Raw genomic sequence first — 27924 nt, forward strand, 5'->3', positions numbered from 1 at the left:
TAAGGGCAGCGCTGCCTAAGTGGGGCAGCGAGAGCCCGCGAGAGGGAGGCAGGGCCCGGGAGAGAAGGGTCACTGCCGTGGCCAGGGAGGGAGGAACGCACAGCATGGTGGACAGCTGGGAGCATTAGGAGGGGGCACTCCGGGACGCGTGGTGGTGGTTGGTGTCTGGAGGAAATGGAGCTAAGCGGGTGGGGTCCTGAGGTATGTGGAAGGGGCACCGAGGTATGTGGAAGGGGCACCGAGGTATGTGGGAGAGGACATTGGAACGTGGGCGGGGGAGTTGGACACGTTCTGTGTGGGCCGTTATGTACTTAAGGGCAGATCGGGCCTGGCGCGGTGGCTCACGCCCGTAATCCCAGCACTTTGGAAGGCCGAGGCGGGTGGATCACAAGGTCAGGAGTTCAAGACCAGCCTGGCCAAGATGGTGAAACCTCGTCTCTACTAAAAACTACAAAAATTAGCCGAGCGTGGTGGCGGGCGCTGTAACCCCAGCTACTCAGGAGGGTGAGGCAGGAGAATCGCTTGAACCCGGGAGGCGGAGGTTGCAGTGAGCCGAGATCGCGCCACTGCACTCCAGCCTGGGCGACAGAGCAAGACTCTGTCTCAAAAAAAAAGGGGGGGGCAGAGAGTAGGTGGGGTGACAGAATGGGATTTAGGGACACAGAACTATCCTTTGGGGAGCAGAGTGGTATTGGGGACAGGTAGGCACGTAGTGGGGGGCAAAAGCACACGTGAGGTGCGTAATGCGCGGGACCCAAGAGGTGTGTAAGGCAGCAGTGCACGAGGGGAGGAAGCTATCCCAGGCCGCGGCAGCACGTGGAACTTGGGTCCCGCAGTCGCAGGCTGCGCTCTAGGCCGACGGAAGCAGTTCCGCCTGTATTCAGAAAACAGTTCTCAGCTCCAAAGATACAGGTTGGAAAGAACACTTTAAAAACACTTCGGCGAGGCACGGGATTGGCGAGCATCAGATCAGCAGGCGAGAGACCACCGCTCCCGCCCGCGCTCCGCGCGGCCGCCGAAGCGCAGCTTTGTGCGCGGCCAGACCCTGGGGCAGGCGCTGGGCGGGGTGGGGGCATCTGACGTCAGCGCGCCCGGGAGCGCGGGCCGGGGAGGCGCGGAGCCCCCCCCCACCAACTCGCAGGCCGGAGAAAACACGAGTAGCTAGGTGGGCGGCCCCAAACCTCAACTCCCGGCATTACCAAGCAACAGCCATTCAGTTCGGTTGCTGGGACACGCGTCACCATGGCGACGGCTCCGCGCCGCGCAGTCTGAGTACTTAAAGAGCAAGCGCGCGCAACGCCCGGGCGTCGGAAAGCGGCCTTCCGGGACTCAGCAAACTCCCGTTCTCCCTCCCCCCTCCCCCTTACCATTCCCTTTGCCTTCCGGGCGCCAAGTCTCTCTGGCCTCCAAGGTGAACCCAACTCCCCAGCGCGCCCCGGGTTCCCGGGTCGGGCCGGCTTCAGGAGGTGGGGAGCGGGGTCCCGGGCCCCGGGCGGGCGGGAGGGACGGGACGCGGTGCAGTGTTGTTCTTTCCCCCGCCAATATTGCACTCGTCCCGGCCTCCGGCCCCCCCGGCCCCCCGGCCTCCCCCCTACCCCTAGCGGGGCAGCCCCCGCCCTCCTGGCTCTTCATCCCGGCGGATCTTTGATAGACTGGAGTGTCGCCGCTGCCACCGTGAGTAAGTGGGTCTGGGAGGACTTCGGGCATCCTCCCACAGGCACCCTATCCTTCACTTAACTCCATCCAGCACCTCCCCCACCCGCATCCCCAAATCAGCCAAACTTCCCCTAGATCCCTAACTTCCACCCTCCCAGGCTTTCTCTTCTACTCGCCGATTCCTTCCACTTCCCCACCCTATCCCGGAAAATCCCTAAAATAAGCAGTTGCACTGGCTTAGAAAACAACCAAAACTTTATGGCAATGTGCTGTCATCTTTCCTGGGGTTAGTGCCTGAGTAATACCCTTGAAAACTTCTCATCCCCTGAACGGTGGGGTGACCACCCCTCTGGGACTGAACTCCTTTTGGGTGCCAGAGAAGGGTCTGTGGTTGGCTGAGGGGCTGTAGCTTAGACCTCAGGGTCTCCAGGATGGACCCCAAGGCCAAAGGGTCTAAAATTCTGAATTCTGAATCCGGTGGCCTCCTCCTCACACCCTTCCCTGGAGCAGCTGCCTCCGGAATGGCTCAAAGTCCTCAGGCACGGTGTCTGAAGAAGGGGAAATAAGTAAGGTCAGAGGATGTGGCTCTCCCACGAGGCATGAAGGATTAGGTTGATCTCAATCAGCCACCTCACCATTGCATCGATACTGGAGATTGGACCAAATTATGTTTTCTTGGGAGAAGCAGAATACACCAAGACGCCCCCCTCGCATGGATGTGTCAATGATCACCCCAGAATCCGCCACAAGCTGGGGTCCCTCATAGAGCTTCACCCTGTCCAGGATTCCAGGATAGGAGTGTCCATTGGTGCTAGGGTGCCAGTGGGCACTGTGCCACCGTGCCTGGGGCCTTGCTTTTCCCCAGCCCCCCTTGAGCTCACCAGGCCTGAGAGAGAAGGGAGGGGGGAAAAGGGAGGCAGGAAGGAGAGGGAAGGGGGGTGCTTTTCTCAGGCCTGGGGCCCCTAGCTCTTTGTCCGGCTCCTTTTGCATCTCAAAGCACCAGCCGCATTCCAAGCGAGGATTGGGTTGCCATGACGATAAGCACAATGGGCTGGGGGGTGAAGTCACCCTCTTCCCAGGCTCTAGTCCACCCCCTTTTATCCCCTGTCCTGGCACCCCACAGCCCCAGGCACCTTAAAGGGGAACCAACCCAGGTTCCTGGACTCTGGGCTCTTGGCCATGGAAAGTCCAGCCTCTAAGCAGACCCATTTCCCCTCCCTTCCTGTTCATCTCCACCAACTAGGGCTACTTGTTGGAGAGAAATGCAAAGTTGTGGACAAAGCGCTGAACTGAGGCCTGTGAAGTCAGGGCCTTGGTTTTCTCTTCTGTAAATGATGATCCCTTCCAGGTCAGATGATCCCTATCCAGGTTGATAAGACAGGTTCCAGGCCATACCAACTAAGGGACCAGATGTGATGTGCCCCTCCACAAATTGGCCTGGGTTTGGAGGCTTCTGGAAAACTGTAAAGGGCATCTAACCCAATGCCCTCATTTTACAGAGGGGAAAATGGGTCATGGAGGAGGAGTGACTTCACCAACGTCACTCATAGGTGCTTGCGTCCGTGGTGAGAAGGGAGATGGAGAGAAGTGGCTGCAGTCCCCACCCATGGAGAGGTCACTGGTGAGTCCCAGCTAAAGAAGAAGGACAGGCCCGGCCTGAGTCCCACAGGTGGGCTCAGCCCCTCTCCTTACCGAATGTAGCCAACTTGAGGCCGGTGCAGAAGCTGCCAGCGATAGGAGGTCTTGTCCCGCCAGCCCACATTTCGTGGGTCTGTCCACAGCAGTCGTACCTGATCGGGGGTGTGGCCAGTATGCCACAGAGCATTTCGGAGGTGCTCACCTGGGCCAGACACTGATGTCACTGCCTAGGAGACATTGGCAAAGACAGTGGGTCAACTGCAGAACTCGAGTGAGGGGAGACAACAGGTCGGTAAGTGCAGGTGGGAAAGGGAGTCAAGGCGGTCATGAAAATGCCCTGGGGCCCCAGAGAGCCGGCCTCCAAGCCAGATGTCTGGGTAAGAGGGTTCCCAGTCAAGCAGTGGGGGAGGCCCTGGGGCTGCAGAGGAGAGCTTTGGGAAAGGGCCCTGGGTTGGGGAATCTGAGCAGCTGGGGACCTTGAGCTGCAGCCCGGGCTGGGCAACCGCCCGGAAGGGTGTAGCCTGCCAGTAGGTCTGCTCGGTCTGCTTCCACATGACTACGTAGAAGCGGCCACTGTCTTGATAACTGAAGAGAAAGCCTGCGTAGTCATCATCAGTCACTGTGTTCACATGGAAGGTGCCTTCAAAGTCCACACCATTGAAGGCCGTGTATCCTGGGGTGGGGGTGGGATAATGGTCAGGGGCAGCAAAGCTACTGGCGGCCCATCATGGGGTGAAGTTGGGAAGGGATGCCTGCTATGTATGTGGCCAGCTTGTGCCACTGCCTTCTCTCTCGCCGCTTTGCCCATTCTCCCTGTCTGTTTCCTCCCCTACTCTCTGCCCCTATAGGATTCCTCCATTTGGAAGTGATAGAACTGCATATCCCTTACATACCAACTGCCAAGCCAGGGTCACTGTTCATGGTCTGAACGATTTCCATGCCCTGGGGTTGTATAGTAAAGAAAAAGCTGTGATGCAGGTGTGCTATACCTCCCAGGCCCCCTGCCCCAGTAGCCCTGTCTGATAGCACCTGCCCAGCCCACTGCCCCGAGTACCTGGTTGAGCACAACCCAGTTTGGGTCAATCTGAGCATCACCCTCAGGATCCAGGACGACGGTCTGATAGGCCCGAAAATCCGTAAGCGTTACCTCTGCACTTTCGGGACACACATCCAGGGGGTCGACCACAGCATCATTGTCAAAGTCATCCTCACACACATCACCAACGCCATTGCCTGGGCAGAGTGAGGCTGGGTGCTCAGGAAGGCCCTGGCCACTGCCATTAGGCAACAATACCACCTGTTGGGCCTGCATTCCTGACATCTTTCCCCACCTTGCCCTTCCTCACTTCCCAACAGGGCTTGCTGCCTCCACCTGGGCAAAGGTAACACCAGTCTAACGCACTCTGGGTCCCCAGGCTTACCATCTGAGTCCTTCTGATTGGGATTGGGTACCAGGCGGCAGTTATCAGGACCAGGAGGCACATAATCTGGGATGCCATCATTGTCATCATCCCCATCACACTCATCTCCAAGTCCATCATTATCAGAGTCCAGCTGGGAGCTATTTGGCAGCTGTGGGCAGTTGTCCTTGGTGTCCTGATGCCCATCTCCATCGCTAATCAGAAGAACAGGTACCAAATAAAGGATTTAAAGGTACTCCTTGTCCTTCCCCTCACTTCTGCCTGGGAGCCTCTGGAGCCTACTCTCCATACAATCAGACCCCTGGCAGTCAGCCAGGTGAGGTGAAGGTCTGGCAGTAGGAATGGAGGGATGACTATAAGAATGACTTCCTGCTCAATAGCAATAGAAGATTAAGGCTAAATCATAGAAGGAATTTAGAATATACTATGGCCTGGGCACAGTGGCTCACGCCTGTATTCCCAGCACTTTGGGAGGCCAAGGCGGGCAGATCACCTGAGGTCAGGAGTTGGAGACCAGCCTGGCCAATATGATGAAACCCTGTCTCTACTAAAAATACAAAAATTAGCTGAGCTTGGTAGCACGTGCCTGTGATCCCAGCTACTCAGGAGGTTGAGGCAGGAAAATCGCTTGAACCCTGGAGATGGAGGTTGCATTGAGTCGATACCACTGCACTCCAGCTTGGGTGACAGAGCAAGACTCCATCTCAAAAAAAAAGGAGGCTGGGCGCAGTGGCTCACACCTGTAATCCCAGTACTTTGGGAGGCCGAGGCAGGCAAATCACAAGGTCAGGAGATCAAGACCATCCTGGTTAACACGGTGAAATCCCGTCTCTACTAAAAACAAAAAAAATTAGCCGGGCGTGGTGGTGGGCGCCTATAGTCCCAGCTACTTGGGAGGCTGAGGCAGGAGAATGGCGTGAACTCGGGAGGCAGAGCTTGCAGTGAGCCGAGATCACGCCACTGTACTCCAGCCTGGGCAACAGTGCAAGACTCCGTCTCAAAAAAAAAGGATATACTAGAGGAAAGTAAAATATTCCCTATAAGACCTTGCATTTCGCCAGGCACAGTGGCTCACACCTGTAATCACAGCACTTTGGGAGGCAGAGGCTGGCAGATCACCTGAGGTCAGGAGTTCGAGACCAGCCTGGCCAACATGGTGAAACCCCGTCTCTACTAAAAATACAAGAATTAGCTGGGCTTGGTAGCATACGCCTGTAATCCTAGCCACTCGGGGAGGTTGAGGCATGAGAATCACTTGACCCTGGGAGACGGAGGTTGCAGTGAGCCAAGATCGTGCCACTGTACTCCAGCCTGGGTGACAGAGCAAGACTCTGTCTCAAAAAAACAAAAAAAAGAAAGACCTAGGCCGGGCGCGGTGGCTCACGCCTGTAATCCCAGCACTTTCGGAGGCCGAGGCAGGCGGATCACGAGGTCAGGAGATCGAGACCATCCTGGCTAACACGGTGAAACCCCGTCTCTACTAAAAAAATACAAAAAATTAGCCGGGCGAGGTGGCGGGCATCTGTAGTCCCAGCTACTCGGGAGGCTGAGGCAGGAGAATGGCGTGAACCCCAGGGGACGGAGCCTGCAGTGAGCCGAAATCGCGCCACTGCACTCCAGCCTGGGTGACAGCGAGACTCCGTCTCAAAAAAAAAAAAAAAGACCTTGCATCCCTTGACCAAAACCTTACCTGTCTTCATTGGTATCACAGACATCCCCCACCAGGTCGCTGTCTGCATCTGTCTGAGAGAGAGGGACCTGTTCTCACCATCTCCTCTTGATAACTCTGAAGAGGATGATCTGACCACTTCTCATCAAAAGGGCTGGGGCTTCATCCATCAGTACCCTCATCCCTCCCCTGTCCTTACCATCCCCCTGTACCTGGGTAGGATTGCTCATTTCGGGGCAGCTGTCGCAAGCATCTCCCACCCCGTCCTCATCTCTGTCTGTCTGTAGTGGGTTGGGGACTTTAGGGCAATTGTCCAATCCATTGGGGATGCCTAGAAGACATGGGTAGCACAAGGTTGTTACTAGAACATGCCATACTCTCTTCTAGGTTGGTGAAAGTCCCAAACTTTGTCTCCCCACCCAGAGGACAACTGGTCAGGAAATCTGCCTGTTTCTTGTCTCACCCTCTAATCCACACTCTGCCTAACGCTGCGCCCTACCTCACATTCCTATTGACATCTGCTGCAGGTAATCTCTCCTCACCCAGGCCAATGTCCACAAGCCTGCCTCCCTAGTTCACAGAGACTTACTAGCTTCCTTGCTTCATCCCCACCTGATCCAAATTCTTACAGGTCCCCCAGCCACCCCTTCAGCCCCAGGCCTGCACCATCCCCATCCACGTCGTTGTCACAGGCATCTCCTTCCCCATTGCCATCTGTGTCCTTCTGGTCATTGTTGGGAACGTTGGGGCAATTGTCACAGGCATCACCAAATGAATCTGTATCTGAGTTCTGCTGGTCTTTGTTGGGGAACAGCCGGCAGTTGTCCTGGGCAGAGGGGTGGGAGGGGAAGGTCAGGTCTCCCCTAAATCACTTGTCATCTTGCACCTACCTTGTCTTTGTATCCTTTTCTAAGATCACACCCTTGTGATGGACAAACTGCTCAGCACAGTCCCACCCACCCAGCCTCCTTGTCCTGGGCACGAGATTTTTGCCTCCCTGATTTGGAGTATTGGGCCCTTCCTAGAGAGCTGCCAGATGAGGTAAGTGAGGCACTGAGAGGACAGGAGGAGAGGAGAGGAGCTTCAAGGGGCAGGACAGTCGGGGAGTCACCTCAACATTCTTGATCCCATCCCCATCAGCATCGTCATCACACTGGTCCCCCACACCATCATTATCAGCATCTTCCTGCCCAGAGTTGGGTGTCAAAAGGCAGTTGTCCTAAAGGGGAAGAGGATGGATGAGTTCTGGCCTGACCTAGCCTGGGCTCCCCACTACACCCCCTCGCCCGCCTGCTCCCTGCACCTGTTTGCAGTGTTTGTTGTTGTCCATGCAGGGCAGTGCTTGGTCTGGGTAGCCATCGATGTCTGTGTCAGTCCCACATACGTTCCCATTCCCAGCCCAGCCCACGTTACACTAGGGCAACACAAAGGGTAGGAGCTAGCAGTTTGGTCTGGCTCCCCTCCTCCCTCTATTTTCCCTGCTTCAGATTCTATTCTCCCCACCAACCAGTTCCTGGGCCCAGGCCCACCTCTCTCCTATGAAGGCCCCCAACCCAGGCCCTAAATATAGCCCTACTCCTTTCCCCAGACTCTCCCTTTTCCTTCCACGCCTGAAGCCTAGCTCACCTGGCAGGACACTGCACCATTGCGTTCAAAGAGACAGTGAGCATGGATGTGGCAGGGGCTGTGGGCTGGGCTGTGGCAGGTCCGGGCTGGGAGGCAGCCCTGGCTCTGGTTGCCCAGGAAACCCAGGCGGCAGGGACCACACTTGAAAGAGCCCTAAGAGTGGAGAGGCAGCATCTTAGGAAGGAGGGTGAGCCCACCAGGCACCCAGGACCAGCACTGCCCCACCTGCAGGGTGTGGGCTGGGCACTCAATTATGCCAGGCATATCAGTATCTCCTTTAGGTTCTCATGACAACCTTTCAGGGTGGATAACAGCCTCAGTTTTCAGATGAGGAAGCTGAGGCTCAGAAAAGTTAAATAACCTGCCAAAGAGCTAGCAAGAGGCAAACCAGTATTCCAAACCAAGTCCATGTGAACACCTACTCTGTGTAGTGCCCTGGGGAGGAGGAAAGGCAGCAGGAAATTTGAAGGTAAGAAGGGGTGGGGGTTGGGGTTTTACCATTCCCACCACCCCAGAATACACTCAGGGTATTCAGCTCACCACAGTGTTGGTGCAGATGGAGTTTGGGTCACAGCCACCATTGTTGCCATCGTTGCATTCATCGATGTCATTGCAGACCTGAAGGGGCAGACTTTGGGTGGAACCAGACCTATGGTGGGTCTCCTCAGATACAGCAGAGGACACTGGTATGGCCTTATCTGTGAACATCAACATTAAGCCCAGACCCAAAGCCAATGCAAAGCCATCCATGTCCCATTCATCACAAGGTTCCCAAGTCCAACCCAGAAGCCCCTGGCCTCTACAAGGCCAAGATCCCTTGTCCACACACACTACCCAGTCTGACCTGTTTGCTGGCCCGGGCATAGTCAATGCCCACACCAGACACCTGTGTGCCCTTGTACCCTCGAGGACAGGCCTCACAGTGGAAGCCGGGCATGGTGTTGATGCAGCTGGAGCCCGGGAAACAGGGGTCAGCGTGAGCACACTGGGGACCAGATGAGAAGGCAGGGGTCAGGCCGCCCTCTGGGAAACTCAGGTCCCTGCCTGTGATCCAGGAACCATTGCTCCAGGTCTCCCCTTTGTGCAGCTCTCCCCATACAACTGCCTTGTGCTCCTGGTCCCCACCCCGCTTCCCTCAGGGTTCCCTCTCTCCCTCCCCATGCCCCTGGTCGCCATCTCAAGCCTCCCCTGCAGTTTCCCCAGCTCCTTCCCTGTACGGCCTTCAGTCTTTGCCCCAGGTCTTCTGTCTCTTCCATCCTGCATTTCTCTTGCCTCTGACCTCTCCTAAACTCCAGATTCCTCTCCTCCGGACCAGCATTTATCCCACCCTCTTGGGCGCCTCCTGACATCCTCACCCCAGTTTTCTGTACCCTTCTGGGCTCTGCCCTCCCCCACCTCATTGATGTCACTGCAGTGGGTGCCGTTGCCCTGCAGGCCGGGGGGGCAGGGCCCACAGCGGTAGCCTGGGTACTCATACACTTCCATGCAGTCCACGCCTCGGAAGCAGGGATTGGGGCTGCAGTGGGAACGCTGCTCATGGAAGCCTGAGGAGTGGACACAGTCAGAGCTACCCGGTGGTCACTATTTAAGCCACCAGAAGGGAAAGCCAAAGCCATCGGGTGGGGAACATGGCACGGTCAACTGGAGCCTCCCCTGCTCTCCCACTCACCGCACACCTGACACTCCATAATGGTGTTTCGGATCAGGGACATTTCCTTCACCTGGAGAAGGATGGGGAGGAGTCAGCACTTGACATCTGCCACCCCACCCCAGAATCAGTGCCACCCTTCGCCGGCCCACCCAAACCTGGTCTCGTATATCATCCCGCAGCTCCACCAGGATCTGGTTGAAGAGGGTGAGTTGGGTGACCAGCGCCTTGGTCTGCTCCCCTGTCGGGACCCAGGGTGTGAGGGGCTCAGTACTGGAGCACCAGTACTGGGCCCTCCATGGGCAATAAGCCAGTACCTGCCACGGCTGCCCACCCCTGCCTTTAAACCTACTACATTCCTGACTGAAGAGGACTTAGTTTCAGGCAGCAACCAGAGCCTGGGGCCTCCTCCCCGCTCCCCGCTTCCGCTTCAGTGTGGCCTACTCACCCAGAATGGAGTGCAGTGCATTGGTCACTGGAGAGGAGAAGAAAACATAGTCAGAGGGGTGAGGTGAAGTGAAGAGAGGCCTGGCTGGTGAGAAGGAGGAAGGAAGGTGAGGACAGGGACAGCGCTGGAGCCCCAGAATAAAGATGGGGTGCTGGATGCTGGGAGGGCAGAGTTGGCAGACAAGCAGTGCCAGCTCCCTCCATGGGGCAAAAGGCCCTCTAAGGGAGTTGCTTCACAGGAAGTCAAAACCCAAATCCTCCCGGTTCCTAAGCATGGTAGTGGCAGAAGGGATGGACCCAAAGCAGGGCCAGGGCCCTAGTACATCCCATTCCCTTCTTTTTTTTTTTTTTTTTTTTTTTTGAGACAGAGTCTTGCTCTGTTGCCCAGGCTAGAATGCAGTGGCGTGATCTCTGCTCACCACAACCTCCACCTCCCGGGTTCAAGCAACTCCTGCCTCTGCCTCCCAAGCAGCTGGGACTACAGGTGCCCACCACCATGCTCAGCTAATTTTTTGTATTTTTTAGCAGGAGGTTTCACAGTGTTGGCCAGGCTGGTCTTGAACTCCTGACCTCGAGTGATCAGCCCACCTCGGCCTCCCAAAGTGCTGGGATTACAGGTGTGAGCCACCACACCCAGCCATCCCATTCCCTTCTTCAAGAGCTCTCCCTCAAATATCTGGGAAAGGTGGGTCTTTTATTTAGGTGAGAGCTTCTGAACATCCCTGTCAGAGAGACAAGGCAGATGGGCAACACTCAGAGAAATTGCTGGTGACAGCTGCCAGTGAGAACTATAAAAGACTCGAGACCAGGCCGGGCGCGGTGGCTCACGTCTGTAATCCCAGCACTTTGAGAGGCTGAGGTGAGTGGATCACTTGAGATTAGGTGTTCGAGACCAGCCTGGCCAACGTGGTGAAACCCCATTTCTACTAAAAATGCAAAAATTAGGCCGGGCGCGGTGGCTCACGCTTGTAATCCCAGCACTTTGGGAGGCCAAGGCGGGCGGATCACGAGGTCAGGAGATTGAGACCACGGTGAAACCCCGTCTCTACTAAAAATACAAAAAAAAAAAAAAGCCAGGCGCGGTGGCTCACGCTTGTAATCCCAGCACTTTGGGAGGCCGAGGCGGGCGGATCACGAGGTCAGGAGATCGAGACCGCAGTGAAACCCCGTCTCTACTAAAAATACAAAAAATTAGCCGGGCGTGGTGGCGGGCGCCTGTAGTCCCAGCTACTCGGAGAGGCTGAGGCAGGAGAATGGCGTGAACCCGGGAGGCGGAGCTTGCAGTGAGCCGAGACTGCGCCACTGCACTCCAGCCTGGGCGACAGAGCGAGACTCCGTCTCAAAAAAAAAAAAAAAAAAAAAAAAAAAAAAAAATTAGCCGGGCGTGGTGGCGGGCGCCTGTAGTCCCAGCTACTCGGAGAGGCTGAGGCGGGAGAATGGCGTGAACCCGGGAGGTGGAGCTTGCAGTGAGCCGAGATTGCGCCACTGCACTCCAGCCTGGGCGACAGAGCGAGACTCCATCTCAAAAAAAAAAAAAAAAAAATTAGCCAGGCATGGTGGAGGGCGCCTGTAATCCCAGCTACTTGGGAGGCTGAGGCAGGAGAATCACTTGAACCCAGGAGGTGGAGATTGCAGTGACCCAGATTGCATCACTGCACTCCAGCCTGGGCGACAGAACAAGACTCCACCTCCAAAAAAAAAAATACTCGAGGCCAGAATCTCTTGGTCAGCCAAGGCCAAGCAATTAACTAATTCCTCTCTTGGATCGCTTTTTTTCTGGGATGGCTGTATTGGAGATTGTGGAGTCAGGTGAAAGATTTGGAATAACAGGGTTAGAAACCCTAGGAACAGGTGAGCCAAAGGAATGGGTTTTAAGGGAGAGGGAGGTCAAGAAGACAGGAGTCACCAAAGGTCACAGGACCCATGGTCCAATGTCAGCAAACAAGTCTGTGTGTTACCTGCACTGTGGATGGACTCGTCCCCTTGGAATGGACACTCACTCAGGGCTCCTACCCGGGCCATGGACCCACCCAGAATAATTTTCATAGATTCCACAAAGCCCTGGGGGGATAGCAGCAGAGTAAGGTGGGAAGGTCTACCAACCCCTTCCCCAGCCGGTGCAAACTCTATTTCCAGAACTCAGAGGCTCCTCCCGGCTCACCTGCATCCTCAAATACGCCTTCTGTCCAGTCCTAATCTCCAGCCCATCGACCTCCGCTGGAGGAATGGGGGCCAGTGCTGGAAGGCCTGCATGTTGGTCACCCAGTTTGCAGTCCACATAGAGATGTAGGGCAGGGCTGGGTCTGGAGGGACCTCGGAGTCGCAGGAGAACTGTGTGTGTGCGCCCATCAGCCAGGCCTGCTTGCTGTAGGTTCACGGCGTGGACTTTGCCATCCTCCCGCTGGTATCGCACCAGTACTGCCCAGGAGGGGAGATCAGTATGGGCGCTATCCCCCACCCCCTGCCTCCCAGCTGAGCCTTGGATCAACTCTGCTGGATACCACATCTCTAGGGCCCCCATCCCTAATTCTACTATGTAGCTCTCAACGCCTTGTATTTAATAGGTACACAATAAATGTTTTTGAAATTGGTTTAGAGGCCAGGCACGGTGGCTCACACCTGTAATCCCAGCACTTTAGGAGGCCAAGGTGGGCAGATCACTTGAAGTCAGGAGTTCAAGAACAGCCTGGTCAACATGGCGAAATGCTGTTTCTACTAAAAATACAAAAATTAGCCAGGCGTGGTGGTGGGCACCTGTAGTCCCAGCTACTCAGGAGGCTGAGATAGGAGAATCGCTTGAACCCAGGAGGCAGAGGTTGCAGTGAGCTGAGATTGTACCGCTGCACTCCAGCCTAGGTGACAAAGCGAGACTCCATTTAAAAAAATTATTGGTTTAGAGACAAATACTTTCTTAGTCTTCATTGGTATCAGATGACTCTATCCTCTCCTAGGGTGACAGCTGGTTTTGTGGCCACTGACCTGTTCCAGGGATCTGAAAGACCTTTCTATATCACCGCTGAGGCACAGAGACATGCTTCACCCTCCAGGCATCCCCAAGTACAACCTCCCATCCCTACAAATATCAGGACTCAAGCCTCACCCTATTGTTTGGTACATGGGCTCTTAAAGCACCTTGTAAGCACCCCATACCAGGTGCCCCTGATGTCTGGGCACAGCCTGATGGGACCTTGGTCCCCAGTGGAGGCCAAGGAGAATGAGAAAGCACTTGGGAAGTAGGGATGAGGGAGAGTGCTTAAGGAGGTCACCATTGCAAGAAAGGAGATGCCCACCAGTCACCTTTGTTGATCTTGCCTACAACAGAGGCCTCCAGCCATCGAGTGTTGTCTTGGCGAGAATAGAGACCAAAGAGGACGCCACCCTGCTTGGGGGGCAGGCGGAAGGTGGACAAGAGGTAGACGTCCCCAGCAGTGAGCAGGGCTGTCCGGATCTTCTCTGCCACAGCTACCATTTGCCGAGACTCGCCCACAGTCAGCAGGTCAATTACTGGTCAGGCAGGGGTTATCAAGGTTAGAGAATGGGATCAAATGCTAAGGTATGCCCTCCCCTGGGCCCACATCATGCCCTACCCCCACCACCAGGCAGCGTTAGTCACCTCAAAATTCAACCCTTGGCTGGGCACGGTGGCTCACACCTGTAATCCTAACACTTTGGGAGGCTGAGGCGGGTAGATCGCCTAAGGTCAGGAGTTCGAGACCAGCCTGACCAACACGGTGAAACCCCATCTCTACTAAAAATACAAAAACAACAAAAAAGAAAAAAAAAAAAACATCTAGCCGGGTGTGGTGGCGGGCGCCTGTAATCCCAGCTACTCAGGAGGCTGAGGCAGGAGACTCGCTTGAACCTGGGAGGTGGAGGTTTCAGTGAGCCGAGATCGCGCCATTGCACTCCAGCCTGGGCAACAAGAGTGAAACTCCATCTCAAAACAAAACAAAACAAAAACAAAAACAAAAAAACTTCAACCCTTGTTGCTCTCAGAGGACAGAGGCACTGTGCCTTCCTTTCCCCATTATTGCCTATTACTACCTTCCGGGAACCTGCAGGTTTGAGGCTCACTTGGAAACACAGAAACAGCACCCCGCAAATTTGAGATGCCCCCACCAGGTGGCGCAAAGGAGATGCTGTGCTTGATCCCCCACAGGAGTGGCACCTGGTGTCCACAACGTAGAAATGAGAGGCAGCTTCTCTTTCCACTCCTGGATTTGGCTCATTTCACACCCTAGTTCCCCTCCTCCCATCCTAGGGGCGCAGCACACTCGCTCTGGATAAGAACAGCTGCCCACTGAGGGCTCTGACCCTCCCACCATCTGGGCTATCTCCCACGGGAATGTAGGACCCAGCTCCTCTGCCTCCTGTGTCCTGGCCAATCTGTGGTTTTCCCTCCAGCCAGTAAAGAATCTATGCCTGTATCATCTGCTCCAGCTACCTCTCCCACATCTATCAGCCCATCCCACCACCGGACCTCCGGGAGAGCCCAGGCTTCTTGGTCCCCACCCCCGCCCTGTCCTTGGGCAGCCAGGAGCCCAGGTGGACGAAGCCCAGGGACCTACAGTACGCCCATCTTCAGGCTGCTCTCCCAGACCCTAGGGTGCCTACAGAAGCTCAGGAACCTCCCCAGCCAGGCAGTCTGAGCATCCAGTTCCTGAGTCCTCTGCCCTGGCCTCATGCCTGACCCTGGCCTATTCCAACTCCCCAACTACTCTCCGGTGCCCACTCGTCTCCACCAGGCCATAATTTCACCAACTCTAGGTAGTCTAACGTTTTCCTCTGGCTCAATTTTTGGACTCTTCCCCTCTCCGCTTGCCCACATGTTCTCTGCTACTTCGGCTGAGGGCAAATGGGGAAGAGGCAGAGAGCGGTCTAAGAGGATGGAGACAGGCTTACCCTGCAGATCCTGACTGGCAGATGCGAAAGAGCAAAGGAGGAGAAGAGCCAGGGCCCCCCGAAGTTCCTGCGTCTCCATGCCTCTCAGCCGGCTCACTACCCCTGGCAGGCAGGCAGCTGGGAGGGGAAAAGGCTAGGCGGAGAGAGCAGGAGCCGGGGGGCGGAGGGACAGAGTTGGAGGGGGGACCAGCAGGCGGGTGAGGGGGGGCTGAAACAAAGAGCTGCCAATCACCCTGGAGGCATCATCAGCTCTGGGAACCAGGGGCACTGGGAAAGAATCCTGGAGGCCTCCCTGCTTTCTACCTCTCCCTAATGATCCTCCCCCAGGTGCCTCCCTCTCCGCAGTCATCGTTGGGGGTCTCGGCACACAGCACTACCGAATGCTACTGTTTTCTGGAAGCCACGATTGTGGAAGGCAAGAACCCCTGGCAAGGGCAGTGCTAGACAGTGGGCATTATTCCACAGCTGGCAGGAAAGGATGCCAAGGGAGTGGCCGCAACTAGCTTGCTATAGTGCCCAGGGATGCCCACATGACATGAAGTTTGCTCTTCTGGCGGAACAAGTGCTCTTTATTAGGGTGGGGGTCGCCTGACAAGTGCCTGTTTCTCCATTTTCCCTCATTCCTAGGAAAGCTTGGGAGTCTGGAAGCGTCTGACGGGAACTGAAGGGAGAATCTAAAGCAGTGGTGAGTGAGTGAAGAAACCAAGAAAGAGGAAAGGGACACCAGGGACAGGCGCAGAAGACCAGGGGTACAGGCCAGGAGCCAAGGACCAGACTGTGGAACACTGTGGGTACTAGCGGACGGGCCGTGACCCGGATGAAGCAGAGGGCCGCCTGAGTTCCGGTCACCTAAGCGACAGCCTGGGAGCCTCTCTTCCCCTCCCCCACCCAAGCCCCAGCCTGGCCTCCGCTCCGGCCGCCGCCACCGCCCCTGTTTTGTTTCCATGGCGACAGGCGGCGCAGGGCCTGCTCCAAACATAACGCGCTGTGGAAAACATGCTGCTCGGGGGACCCCCCCGCAGTCCCCGCTCGGGGACGAGCCCCAAGGGGCCCCGGAGCAGTACACGCCACGTGCAGTTCGGCAAAAGCCCCCAGACCTGGCCCAGGCGCACAAGACCCCGCTCTCCTGAGCCTGCCGCGCCTTCAGGGGTTCGGGGCTCCACTTGGCCGAGGCGCCGTGACTCTCCGAGACGCGCCGGGCCGATAGCGCTGTCCCGCTACGTGGGCCATCTCTGGATGGGCCGGCGGCCGCCCTCCCCCGAGGCCCGCGGCCCAGTCCCCCGCAGTTCAGCTGCCAGTCGGGCCAGAAGAAGCCTCGCCTCCCCGGGGACCTCCCTAGGCGCCCCCCTGACCGCAACGACAGGAGGGGCGGTGGCGGGGGGCGGGCCCATGCAGGGGAGGGCAGAAGCACACAAGGAAGTGTTTCCGGGACAGAGGGCGGGCAAGATGGCGGCGCCCATGGAGCTGTTCTGCTGGTCAGGGGGTTGGGGGCTGCCGTCAGTGGACCTGGACAGCCTGGCCGTGCTGGTGAGGGGGTGGCGCCGGCGCCCTCTGCTGTGCCCTGATGACTGGGGAGGGGGCCGAACTAGCCGAGCATCCAAACTTTGCCAGGGCTACTCAGCACGGGCGCAGTGGGGGAAACTGAGGCAGTCAAAGAGCGTACGTGGCCGATATGGGCTTAGTGCCCTATGCTGTAGTTTTCTAGGCTTAATGCAGCCATGAAAAGAAGCCTGGTTGGGAGTTCAGGTGATGGGTTCTAGTACTTGCTCATCCATTCACTGGCTGTGTGACCTTGTGGAGATCCTTTCTCTTTGGGCATTTTTTCTCCATTCGGAGGTTTACTAGGCTGGACTGTCTCAGGGACCTACTCTAGCTTGGAATTCCTGCCTTCTCCTCAGCCCCCTTCTCCTCTTCCTCCTCACTTAACAGCATCTACTGAGCCTATTGTTTGTTAGACCAAACGACTCACAGCCAGGCTTTGTATAAAGAGCTTAGCAATCAGACAGACTTCCTTTGCTTCATTTGTTCATTGACTCCTTGCTTTAAAGAGCATCTATTAGATTTCTTCCAAATATTAAATATTGCCATTCAAAGATGAATAAAATTTGGTTCCTCCCTTCGAGTTTACAGAAAGGCATATAGGTAAGCAAATAAATATAATAAAATATTCACGTATAAGTTAAAGTAGGAACAGACCACAGATACTGCCAAAGACAAGGGCATTGTCAGTGGTTCCAAGAAGAGGGATACTGGTTAGGAAAAGCTTCTGAGGATAGATGTTCACCAGGTAGTTGGCAAGAGAGGAGACAGAGGAACGGATTTTCCTGGCTGTCCTGTAATCACGGACATGTCCGGAATCTCTCTCAGCCCTGTGTTGTCCATTTGTAAAATAGAAATGGTAGTGACTCCCCCTTTTTTTTTTGAGACTAAGATACTAAGTATAGGGAATGGCACATAAGGTATTCAATAAATGTTATTTCTCTTCTTGATACCACTGTGGGGGACATGGCCTTGCCTCTCTGACTTCTGCTTCCTTCCCTGCAGACCTATGCCAGATTTACTGGTGCTCCACTGAAGGTGCACAAGATCAGCAACCCCTGGCGGAGCCCTTCAGGTACCCAGTATCCCTTGGGGGTAAGGAAGGTTATGTACAAGGGGAGGAGCAGGAGATAGGCAGGAATGTGTTGCAACTATGTATGACTAGGCAGCTAAGGGCCTGGTTGGTATACTGCTCTCTCAATATCAGGAACGCTGCCTGCCCTTCGGACCAGTCATGGAGAGGTCATCTCAGTTCCACACAAGATCATCACCCACCTTCGAAAAGAGGTAAGTGACTTGGATAGAGGGGGCTGCCAGTGAGAGAAGTTCAGTCAATTCTGTACAATACACATTTATTGAGCACCAGATATATGCCATGCTAGATGCAGGTGACCCAGAGCATCAAGGAGCAAGTCTCATGGCACAGACACACACAATGTCACTGTGATGTATTAAAGCAGTCGGCAAGAGATGGAGCTTAGGGCACTGTGAGGCAGGGAGGGAGAGGAGCACAGGCTGAAGGAGAGTGGAAGACAGCAGTTGGCCTCTGATAGTGGGACTGGAGAAAGATTTCTAAGGGCCACTTCCTGTTTTCAGGGACTAGGTTGGGCTAGATATGGGGCTCAGGATGGACAAGGCTTAGAGCCAGGTTGGAGAAGATGAAAGAGCATTGCTAGAGGAGTGGGGAGGCCTGGGCTATGCTCTTTACTCTGCCATTGACTATGTGATCTTGGGCAGGCCACGTAACCTCTCAGGGCTGTGCACTCCCTTATTTGTAAAACTAGAGGGTTGGGTCAGCATGTTTTCCAAGGGTTCTTCTAGCATTGACGGTCAGGTTCCAAGAGTGAATACAGTGTCAGAAGTGGGACACTCTTCTTCATTTCTAATTTCCCAAAGGTTAAGGACCTGGGAATTGAGAGGCCTGGAAAGAGGATCCAGATAAAAGCCAAAGTTCCGGGCAAGGCCAGGGCCACTGCCCTGATTGCTTAGGTGTGAATAGAGCTTTTCCAGTTTCCAAAGTATTCTAAATTATTTCCTAACACAGGGGCATTGAGAGAAAGAGATTCTTACCCCCATTCCACAGGGGAGAAACTGAGGCTCAGGGAGATTTAAGGATCATGCTGAAGAGGTTATCTGGGGACAAAGCTTACTCAGGATGTGGAGGGGGATGCTGAGGAACAGGGACTGGAGCCTGGGAAGGTAGGGCAGGCTGAGACCTGGGGGTATGGGTGGAATGTTTATGTGGTAGTGGTGTCTGGGCCATGGAATGAAGTGAAAGAAATAGCCAAGAGCTGGGCACTGAGGGAACAAGCTGGGGGGCCCTGGGCGTGGGTTCCCTCGATCCAGGGAGTGTGAGGATGGCTTTCCCTGGTTCCTGAGGCATGGACCGATTCCCAGCCTGCATCTGAGCTCCGCTGTGCTAGCTTTGTGGTGTCTGGGTTGGGGAAGTTACTGTTAGAAAGTTGCCGTCAGCAGGCGTTGTTCCAGCTTTCCATGGAAATTCTGGGAGCTGCTCCTAGTTTGCGGTGGAGCCTTCCTTCCTTCCCTGCTTTGGGCACTGGACCTTGACGGCCAGCAGGCTCCAAGGCCCAGGCTTTTTGCCAACAGCAACAGGCTACTGGCTGGGCCCAGGCAAGGGGGCCTTGGCAGGAAAAGTTCCTTGCTGTACCTCCACTATACTCAGAGGCCAGTGAGGGGGGTACCAGACAGGACTCCTTCCTCCCTGGTGAAGTGCCCCTGCAGCTCCCCAGTGTCCACGCCATGGATATTTCCTCCACAGAAGTACAATGCTGATTATGATCTGTCAGCTCGGCAAGGGGCAGACACCCTGGCCTTCATGTCTCTCCTGGAGGAGAAATTGCTCCCGGTGCTGGTGAGTGTGCCCAGACCTCCCAGTATCCATGGCCAGCAGGGGAGGGGTCGGGCACACACAGACCCACACAGAGACTCAGGACAGCATGGGGGTCAGAAGCCCACCTTGAATCAGACAGGTTCACTGGCTCGGACCTGCCTGTTTCTTCCTGCCTACGCAATCCAGGTACATACTTTTTGGATAGACACCAAGAACTATGTGGAAGTGACCCGGAAGTGGTATGCAGAGGCTATGCCCTTTCCCCTCAACTTCTTCCTGCCTGGCCGCATGCAGCGACAGTACATGGAACGGCTACAGCTGCTGACTGGGGAGCACAGGCCTGAGGACGAGGAAGAGCTGGAGAAGGAGGTAGCTCTGAGACCGGGGGCTATTGTATGAGATGAGCCCCAAGGATGCTGGCCAGGAATGGGAGTGCTTAGGTGGGGAGGTGGCACTCTTCCCGCAGCTGCAAGCCTACCTGTGTCGCCCCTACAGCTGTACCGAGAGGCTCGGGAATGTCTGACCCTGCTCTCTCAGCGCCTGGGCTCTCAAAAGTTCTTCTTTGGAGATGCGTGAGTCTGACTCCAAGTGGGTAATGGGTGGCTTGGAAGAAGATACAGGTTCAGATGGAGCAGCTGGAGCTGGGGCTGGGGCTGGGGCTGGGGCTGGGGCTGGCTCAGGCTCCAGATAGCAGGTTCCTGGGATAGATACTGGCCCTAGTGACAGTGTGACTGTGTTTGGGGCCAGAGCCTTCTCAGAGGTACAAAAGGGTAGGGTGGGAGGGCAGCCAGGCACAGGAGGGACCTGAAGAGCTGTGGGGCACTGAATGTGCCCTTTATGCAGCCCTGGGATAGAACCCTATTCAGGGCCAGGCTGGCGCCACCTGGGGATCTCTCCCCATACCAGGTCTAGAACTGTGTGTCCTGTCCTTCCCTGGTGGCCGCCTGCTGCCGAGAGCCCACCTCCCAGGGCTGACTCTTCCTGCAGCTCCATCTTTACCCCTTCTGCCCCAGTGGTTCTCCTCCATTCCACCCTTCTCTCTCTGCTCCAGCCCTGCCTCCTTGGACGCTTTCGTCTTTAGCTACTTGGCCCTGCTGCTGCAGGCAAAGCTGCCCAGTGGGAAGCTGCAGGTCCACCTGGGGGGGCTGCACAACCTCTGTGCCTATTGTACCAACATTCTCAGTCTCTACTTCCCCTGGGATGGAGGTAAGGGGCAGATGGGAGGGGCAGCCCTGGGGAGAGTGGGCAGGGATCCAAGAACTAGTTCTCCTAACACACCTTCCTTCCTTGACCCTCAGCTGAGGTACCACCACAACGCCAGACACCAGCAGGCCCAGAGACTGAGGAGGAGCCATACCGGCGCCGGAACCAGATCCTATCTGTGCTGGCAGGACTGGCAGCCATGGTGGGCTACGCCTTGCTCAGCGGCATTGTCTCCATCCAGCGGGCAACGCCTGCTCGGGCCCCAGGCACCCGGACCCGGGGCATGGCTGAGGAGGATGAAGAGGAATGATTTGTCCTCACACTCCCAAGACTGGTTTTTCTACTCTCGTGCATTCCAGAGGCCCCCATGCCTCCTCCTTGTTGGTACAGCTGGACACGGGGTGCTGCCCACCAGAATAAAGCCACTCACACTGACTGGGTTCAAACATTTTCTCCTTTAAGAGCTGCCATTTTTCCTGGCTGGTGCCACAGGAACCATCTGGGTGCCTGGGCACACCCACTGCTGCTTTAAGGCTTCCGCCCTGATGCTGACAGTGCTGCTCCACGGGCTCAGTTCTGCATCTCCAGGAAAGACAAACAGTCCCCAGTTTTGGGCCCAGCTTTCCTAGTCTCTTCTTTTCCTTACCCCCACCCCTCATCTTGTGTTTGTACAGACAGTGAGCTCACCCTAGGCCTGGGCCCAGGCCCAGTTTTCAAAGCAAGCAGCACACAGCGCACATTCACATAAGCATGGGGGCTGGGGGGACACTGGGGCTTACTGATCTTTTTCTAGGGGCCTCCAGCCCCTGGCACCACCTAGAGGGGAAAGTGAGTCACCCAAACCACTGCCCTGGGCTTATGTCGCTGTAAGCTCACCCTGGCCCTGCTGTGCCCTCTTTAGCCACAGACAGCGTGTGAGCTCTGTCCCTTCAATGCCCAGGCCGAGCCCAGTGCCTCCTTGAGTATCTGCTCCATCACTGGCGACGCCACAGGTAGGTGTGAATGGAGTAGCCAGGTGAGATTGTCTCCAGGAATCCCACAGCAGGATCCTTGATGGTAAGAGGCACATCCTTAGAGGAGCTAGGGAGCAGGGAGGAGAAGCTGAGAGTGTGATCCTGCCAAGGCCCCCGACCCTGTCTTCAGCCCACTTTCCAGACCTCACCATTGCCCTCACCGGTTTAGCACGACCAAAACAGCAGAGCCATCGGGATGCATCAGTGCCACTGTGTCCAGGTCGTTCTTTTTTTTTTTGAGACGGAGTCTGTCTCTGTCACCCAGGATGGAGTGCAGTGGCGCGATCTCAGCTCACTGCAAGCTCCACCTACCGGGGTCACGCCATTCTCCTGCCTCAACCTCCGGAGTAACTGGGACTACGGGCGCCCGCCACCACGCCCGGCTAATTTTTTGTATTTTTAGTAGAGACGGGGTTTCACCGTGGTCTCGATCTCCTGACCTCGTGATCCGCCTGCCTTGGCCTCCCAAAGTGCTGAGATTACAAGCCTGAGCCACCGCGCCCGGCCCAGGTCGTTCTTCTGACTGGCAACCAGCCCCACTCTCTGGGAGCCCTCAGGAATGAACTTGCTGAATGTGGGAACAGATGGTTAGAGTCCCTCAGGATACCTCCCATGAAACCATCATCTAAGAAGTCACCCACCCACATACCCACCCCATAACTCCTGCAGAGGCTCTGCCCTGGCTCTCTAGGCCTGGAGCCATGCTGCTGGGCACTGACCCTGCTTTTCTGCATCGCAGTCCAGCCTCCGGCTTTGGGGTTGTCTGTTGCTACCTGGTCACTTCCTGCCTCCATGGTGCAAAAGGGGATGGGTGTGCTTCTCCCGAGGTTCCACCCTAAACACCTTCCTGCTCCCTCATGGTGTCGAGTGATGTAAGCCATCCGATGTAGGAGATGATAGGCCTGGTATGGAATGGGGGTGCCCGCCCTCCACTCACCTGAAATGGCCAAGGTGGTAGAACATGGGCTGTTTGTAAAACGTGTCCTTGGTGATGTCTACAATGATGGGTTCCAGTCTGTCCAGCCGACCACATGGTACAGGAGGTTCTAGGGTAAGGACAAAGGCAAAGAGACAAAGGCTCAACACTGGGGGTCCCCAGAGAGTGTAGGTAAGGGTCACATGAGGGAGAGGCGGCTGTGGGTAGCTTAGCCCTGTGAGGGGCACATTCGTTAGTAGCTAAGGAGTTGGGGGTGTGAAGATCCAGGCATCTCAAGGGGAGCTGAGAAGTCTGAGGCAGCTGCAAGTGCCTCAGTAGTTGCAAAAGGGGCAATGAGGTGTGCAGACCTGTGAAGGAAAGGCAAGACAGGGAATTGTCCCAGAGTTGCCCAAAAGGGCAGGCTAGCTGGGGAAAGCTGGACAGGAAGGGCTTCTGTCAGTCTTTGGTGAGACTAGTAAGGGGTCTGCGGTCTGCTTTGCAGGAAGGGAGACTGGGGTGGCTTACCGTGATGGTGCTGTGGCTATACTGCATCCCTCGATCCCAGGAGCCTAGCCGCACACTCTGCTCCCAGAACTTGGAGCCTACACAGGCCTCTGAGGCAAAGAGCATGGTGTTGGGGAACAGGTGGTGTGTCTCCCTTAGGGTGGCTTTGGCTGGAGCCAGAAAGTCCAGGTACCAATGTACAGTAATGCCATGAACATACTTAGCTGCTTCTGGGTCTGTCAGTACCTGCAAAGGAAGAGCAACTGACCCTGGACCCTGCCCACAGGCTTCTGGAACTTCTAGTTACTCTTGTAGGAATCCTGAATTGGGTGGTGGGAAGAATGCAACTAGAGAGGTTTTGGGAGGGATTTTTTGCTTTTGTTTTTGAGACAGGGTCTCACTCTGTCACACAGGCTGGAGTACAGTGGCACAATCATAGCTCACTGCAGCCTCGAATTCTAGGCTCAACTAAACCTCCTGCCGTAGCCTCCAGAATAGTTGGGACTACAGGCGTGCCATCACCACACCCGGCTAACTTTTCTTTTCTTTTTTTTTTTTTTTGGAGAGATGGAGTTTCACCATGTTTCCCAGGCTCATCTTGAACTCCTTAGGTTCAAGTGATCCACCCACCTTGGGTTCTCAAAGTGCTGGGATCATAGGCATGAGCTACCACCCCCAGCCTAGAGAGGTTTAAAGTCACAACTGTGGGGATCCATGGCACCCTGGAGGTCCAGAGGAAAGGTGCTCTAGGATCCATAGTTGGGTAGAGAAATCCCTCTAAGTTTGGGAGCCAGTCATTTGGACGCTGGATTTGAAGGTCAGTGGAGCGCCATGGAGGCCTGGGCCTTACCACTTTTGCCCAGTGGGGCAGCAGCAAGCGTTGGTCATCCAGCATGAATAGGAAGACATTGTGGTGAGTACTGTTGGCGAGGGTAGGACCTAGGTCATGGGCAATGAAGTCTCACTGATGTTCACGGATGAAGCCCAGGCACTGGAAGGGGTATCCACTCAACAGCCCAGCAGAAGGCTCATTTTCAGCTGTCACTGCCCAGAACTGTAACTTGTGCTCAGCATAGGCATCCAGGAACCTGGCAAGAGAAAGGTCATGAATGATCCGGCCAAGAAAGTGGATCAGACCGAGAGAACAGGAAGCCTGATGGAGTGGGCAAGACTGACAGATCCAAGTCTGAAAGGCACAGAAGGTAGAAAGGTGAGCTGAGGACAGGCAGATCTGGAAGTGGAACCAGGTTGAGGGTTGGGACACAGATCAGCGTGGCCAAAGGGGAGGCCAGTCCTGATCCCACATCCTTGCTGATCCCTTACTTCACAAAGTATCTGGCCCAGGTCTGGTGGTAGATACCTCTCAGCTGTCCCTTGAGTTACCCCTTCCCATTCCCCGCTCCACTGGTCTTGAGCTGAGTGGGTGATGTCCAGGGGCTGGCAAGGAGTGAAATGGGACGCTGGGCCAACTGCAGGGCTCGGTGAATCAGGGTATCTAGAGACAAAGGCAGTGAAGAGAGAAGCACCCAGATTTGGAACACATACTAGCCCAACCAGTGCATCCGGTTTAGCCATCACCCCCCACCCTCCCACCCCCGGGACAAAACAGCAGGGGACAAAATGTCTCCACAGGCAGACCTACCCTACAGCTTCTCAACCCCCAGACATCAGGGCCATCAGGGCCTGAAAAAGCTAGAATGCCTACCTTGAGCTTGGTATCTTCCTCTGGGAGGCTGAAGTTGTGCAACTGGAAATCATCAGGGGTGTCTGCATAGGTGTAGGTGCGGATGGAGAAGTCACAGCTGGCCATGGGTACCCGGATGATGTTATATCCAATTCCTATAGAAAAGGATGATCAAGATATGGTAGTCTGAGTTAATAGGAGAGTATGGGACTCTGCTTATCACTTGCCAGTCCTAATAGTGTCTGAGTCAGGGCCAAAGGGAACTTGGGCTCCTGGGTTGGAACCTGTGGAAGCCGGCACCTGGGTGAAGCACAGGCCTTTCTGAGCCTGAGTCCATAGCAGTTAGCAGATGATTGGCACAGAAATATTATTTCGCTGGGCATTAAGACAGGAACCAAATGTCAAGGATGGGCAGAAGTCAGGGTCCGAAGAATGGGCAAAGAAAAGTGTCAATGGCTCTATGTCATCTTGTCCCCTTCCTCCTCATCTTCTTCAGAGAAGTACGATTTAAGTAGCAAATTCTGGGCAGGGGGTAACAGGGCAAGGATGTTGAGGGCAGCTGCATCTGTCACGGCCCCTCCAAATCCCTTCACTTTCTGGAACTTCTAGCTGCAGGATCAGTAGCAGGCCTGAGGACATCCACAGGGAATAAGGGTATCAGTGCCCAGGGGAGAAACTCCATGGTGATCACTGACACCATTTACCTCTAGGAGGACCCAGCCTGGCCCCGGGGAGTGAAGGGTGTAATGTTTACCTGTGCCGGTGCAATTAGCCTGGATGGTCCCGTACTCAGCTCCATCCGACGCCCACTGCTTCTGCTCTCATACTGGCTGAAGGTACCTAGGGCAGGAAAGGTCAGGGGGTCAAGAGTCACAGTATGTGGCATTGCAGACACAGACCACTGAGCTGTAGCTGAAGCTTTTAGGGATGCAGGGGCACCACCTGGGAGGGAGGGAGCACAAGCAGAGGTGAGGTCTGACGAGGATGTGGTGAACGGACACAGCTGCTCGGAGAGACTGAAGACGGTTTCAAAAGTCCTCACCCCAAAGTTGGTCTCAGTCACTCAAAAGGATTTATTGAGCACCTACTAAAAGTCTACCACCAGCTTACTGGAAGGCTACCAAAGGACTATGAGGCAGAAGGGAGCCTCTGTGCTACCTCCCCACTGCCTTGACTCACTCACCTGATGCCCACGACACTGCCTGAAGTAGAAGCAATCCTGTGAGGCTGCCAGCCATGATGCTCACTCTACCTGAAGACTTGGGACATTCCTGAGGACAGAATGAGGAGTGGCTGAAAAGCAAGCCCCTCTCCACCCCTCAACTACTCTCCCGGGCAGGGCTTAGCTGCCTTTGGATGCCCATGGCCTGGTCTCCCACATTCATTAGGACAAGGCCCACAGACACCTGGGTGCAGCTCTCCCTGCAGCCCTCCTGATGACAACTCTCTGCCCACCCCAAATCAGGATGCTCCCCACCACTCTTCCCACCCATTTCGACTTCGACCCCTCCCTCCATCTGTGCCTTGCTCAAAGAGCCATGATGGCCCTGGATTCAAAGAGAGTCTGTCATTCATTGAATTCCAGTGCTAGGATTCCAGAAGCACTGTGACAATGCTGATTGGGAGCTCTCTCTGGAAGGACTTGAAAACTCCATCACCTCAGGGTCACTAGATGAGGAGAAGAGCACAGGGGTTCCAGAGTCTCTGAAGGATAGAGGATCCACTAAACAAAAACAAGGATGCAGGTACCTGCCTTAGCTATAGGCACTAGATTAGCCCTGCAAGTAATTCCGGCTTCCTGACGTGGATGGGTCATGTGATGACTGGGAGTGTCACATGACACAGGAAGTGAGGCAATTGCAGCCATATTTCTAAAGGGCAATTGGCTTCCTCCGAGTTGTTATAGATTATACACCCTATAAAATTCTGGAGGGTATATGTGAATGACAACTTTAGGAAGAGCCTAGAACACAGAAGACAGATTTGGATGGAGAATCGGGTAAAGGTTCCTAAATCCCAGAGGATGGGAACCACAGCAGGCACACTGCTTTTTTGATAAAAATTTCAAAATGATACAAATAAAGCTAATACCAAAAAAAAAAGAAAACAAAAAACAAAAACAAAAAACCTTTATTGCACAACATGCTGAGGCTACCGTGATGTTTAAGACACAGTCTTTGCCCTATAGAAGTGCATGAGACATGGAAGTCAGGCACATAGATATTTACAGATAAAGACAGAAACGGTAACAGGTGTTCATGGAGAGCTCTCTGAAATGAGGAGGGATCATTCGTGGGTGGGGAATTATCCAGGATGGCTTCACACTGGAAAAAGTGAGGGGGGTTATTAGCCAGTGAAGTGTAGGGCGCAAGGAGGGTGGGACACTGGCAGTGGGGTGGCAGGACTGGAGGGAGGGGAGTGGTCATCGTGGCTCCCCTGCATCACCCTCATTTACTCATTAAGGCATGGGAGAGTCACATGACACAGGCAGTGAGGCAATTGCAGCCATATCCCTAAAGGGCAATTGGCTTCCAGATGCAGATTGTAATAATTGTTCTTCCTTCCTCACAGGACAGGGAGGTTTGTAAAGTAGTTCAGAAACCAGAAAGTGCTGTAAAAAGCCATATGCTCAATGGACATGAGAGGGAAGTTGTCCATGCCGTTTGCCTCATGAACCACATCAAATGAGATTTGGTGGGAGTGGCACACACAGTCATGACCAGACTAACCCCAGCTCTCAGCCTATTTCTTCGCCTAGAAAATGGAGGCAATGCTACAACCTCAAAGGGGTCAGTGAGGTAAACGCAGTGCCTGGCAACTTGGGAGGTGCCTGGCAACTATTTGTCTGTTGTTCGTATCTTTTTTTATACAGTCTTAGTGAGACGGCAAGGTTGGAATCCTGGCTACACCATTTACTGGCTGTTTGACCTTCAATAAATCAATCACTCTAAGCCTCTATTTCATCTATAAAAGGGGAGTGATAACTCCTACCTCATTGAACTGTTGTGAGGTTTGGGTGTGATAATGTGTCTCTAGTGCACTGCTTGACACTAAACATTGCAACATGTCAGGCCTCTGTTCCTGGAGTTCCTTGAAGGAATGTCTTACTCATTCTAAATATCCTTGTAGACAGCCTGGCACAGGGGTAGCTGTCAAGTTGTAGAACTGAACTAGTTGCTTCACTATGTCAGTAGCCACCCCTTCCAG

At 54.9% G+C, this 27924-nt stretch overlaps 2 protein-coding genes, 1 long non-coding RNA gene and 1 pseudogene across 24 annotated transcripts; 2 read left to right on the forward strand and 2 right to left on the reverse strand.

Annotated features, from left to right (window-relative positions):
• Positions 1-1893: 1893 nt before the first annotated feature.
• THBS3 (thrombospondin 3) lies at positions 1894-16197 on the reverse strand. 17 transcript variants are annotated; one of them, XM_063624819.1, is made up of 23 exons: positions 15008-15256; positions 13403-13609; positions 12267-12523; positions 12064-12166; positions 10107-10133; positions 9817-9899; positions 9680-9731; positions 9406-9554; positions 8855-8995; positions 8551-8628; positions 8011-8163; positions 7688-7798; positions 7496-7603; positions 7051-7210; positions 6597-6715; positions 6406-6458; positions 4716-4909; positions 4349-4527; positions 4188-4236; positions 3771-3967; positions 3349-3521; positions 2292-2431; positions 1894-2204 (listed from the first exon to the last, which is right to left on the reverse strand). In XM_063624819.1, the coding sequence occupies exons 1-23, from the start codon at positions 15084-15086 to the stop codon at positions 2146-2148; spliced, it is 2871 nt and encodes a 956-aa protein (XP_063480889.1). In that variant the 5' UTR covers positions 15087-15256; the 3' UTR covers positions 1894-2145. The 17 variants fall into 17 exon arrangements, with proteins under 17 accessions (XP_063480889.1, XP_063480888.1, XP_063480887.1 ...); XM_063624818.1 differs by having other exon boundaries at positions 6406-6454; positions 6584-6715; XM_063624817.1 differs by lacking the exon at positions 15008-15256 and adding an exon at positions 16105-16197 and having other exon boundaries at positions 8551-8995; positions 9687-9731; positions 10107-10190.
• Positions 6714-12313, forward strand: LOC134733916 (uncharacterized). 3 transcript variants are annotated; one of them, XR_010117414.1, is made up of 4 exons: positions 6714-6911; positions 7299-7425; positions 9717-9865; positions 12242-12313. It is a non-coding gene; the product is annotated as an uncharacterized lncRNA (long non-coding RNA). The 3 variants fall into 3 exon arrangements; XR_010117415.1 differs by lacking the exons at positions 9717-9865; positions 12242-12313 and adding exons at positions 8338-8479; positions 8627-8689; XR_010117413.1 differs by lacking the exons at positions 9717-9865; positions 12242-12313 and adding an exon at positions 8338-8554.
• Positions 16004-21219, forward strand: MTX1 (metaxin 1). 4 transcript variants are annotated; one of them, XM_063624850.1, is made up of 8 exons: positions 16004-16534; positions 17552-17621; positions 17754-17833; positions 19326-19418; positions 19584-19766; positions 19893-19969; positions 20449-20603; positions 20696-21035. In XM_063624850.1, the coding sequence occupies exons 1-8, from the start codon at positions 16004-16006 to the stop codon at positions 20908-20910; spliced, it is 1404 nt and encodes a 467-aa protein (XP_063480920.1). In that variant the 3' UTR covers positions 20911-21035. The 4 variants fall into 4 exon arrangements, with proteins under 4 accessions (XP_063480920.1, XP_063480918.1, XP_063480921.1 ...); XM_063624848.1 differs by having other exon boundaries at positions 20449-21219; XM_063624851.1 differs by lacking the exon at positions 19326-19418.
• Positions 21037-26663, reverse strand: LOC134733915 (lysosomal acid glucosylceramidase-like; annotated as a pseudogene).
• Positions 26664-27924: the final 1261 nt, after the last annotated feature.

This window comes from Symphalangus syndactylus, chromosome 12 (assembly GCF_028878055.3).
Source record: "Symphalangus syndactylus isolate Jambi chromosome 12, NHGRI_mSymSyn1-v2.1_pri, whole genome shotgun sequence".
In the NCBI taxonomy this organism is placed as follows: Eukaryota; Metazoa; Chordata; class Mammalia; order Primates; family Hylobatidae; genus Symphalangus; species Symphalangus syndactylus.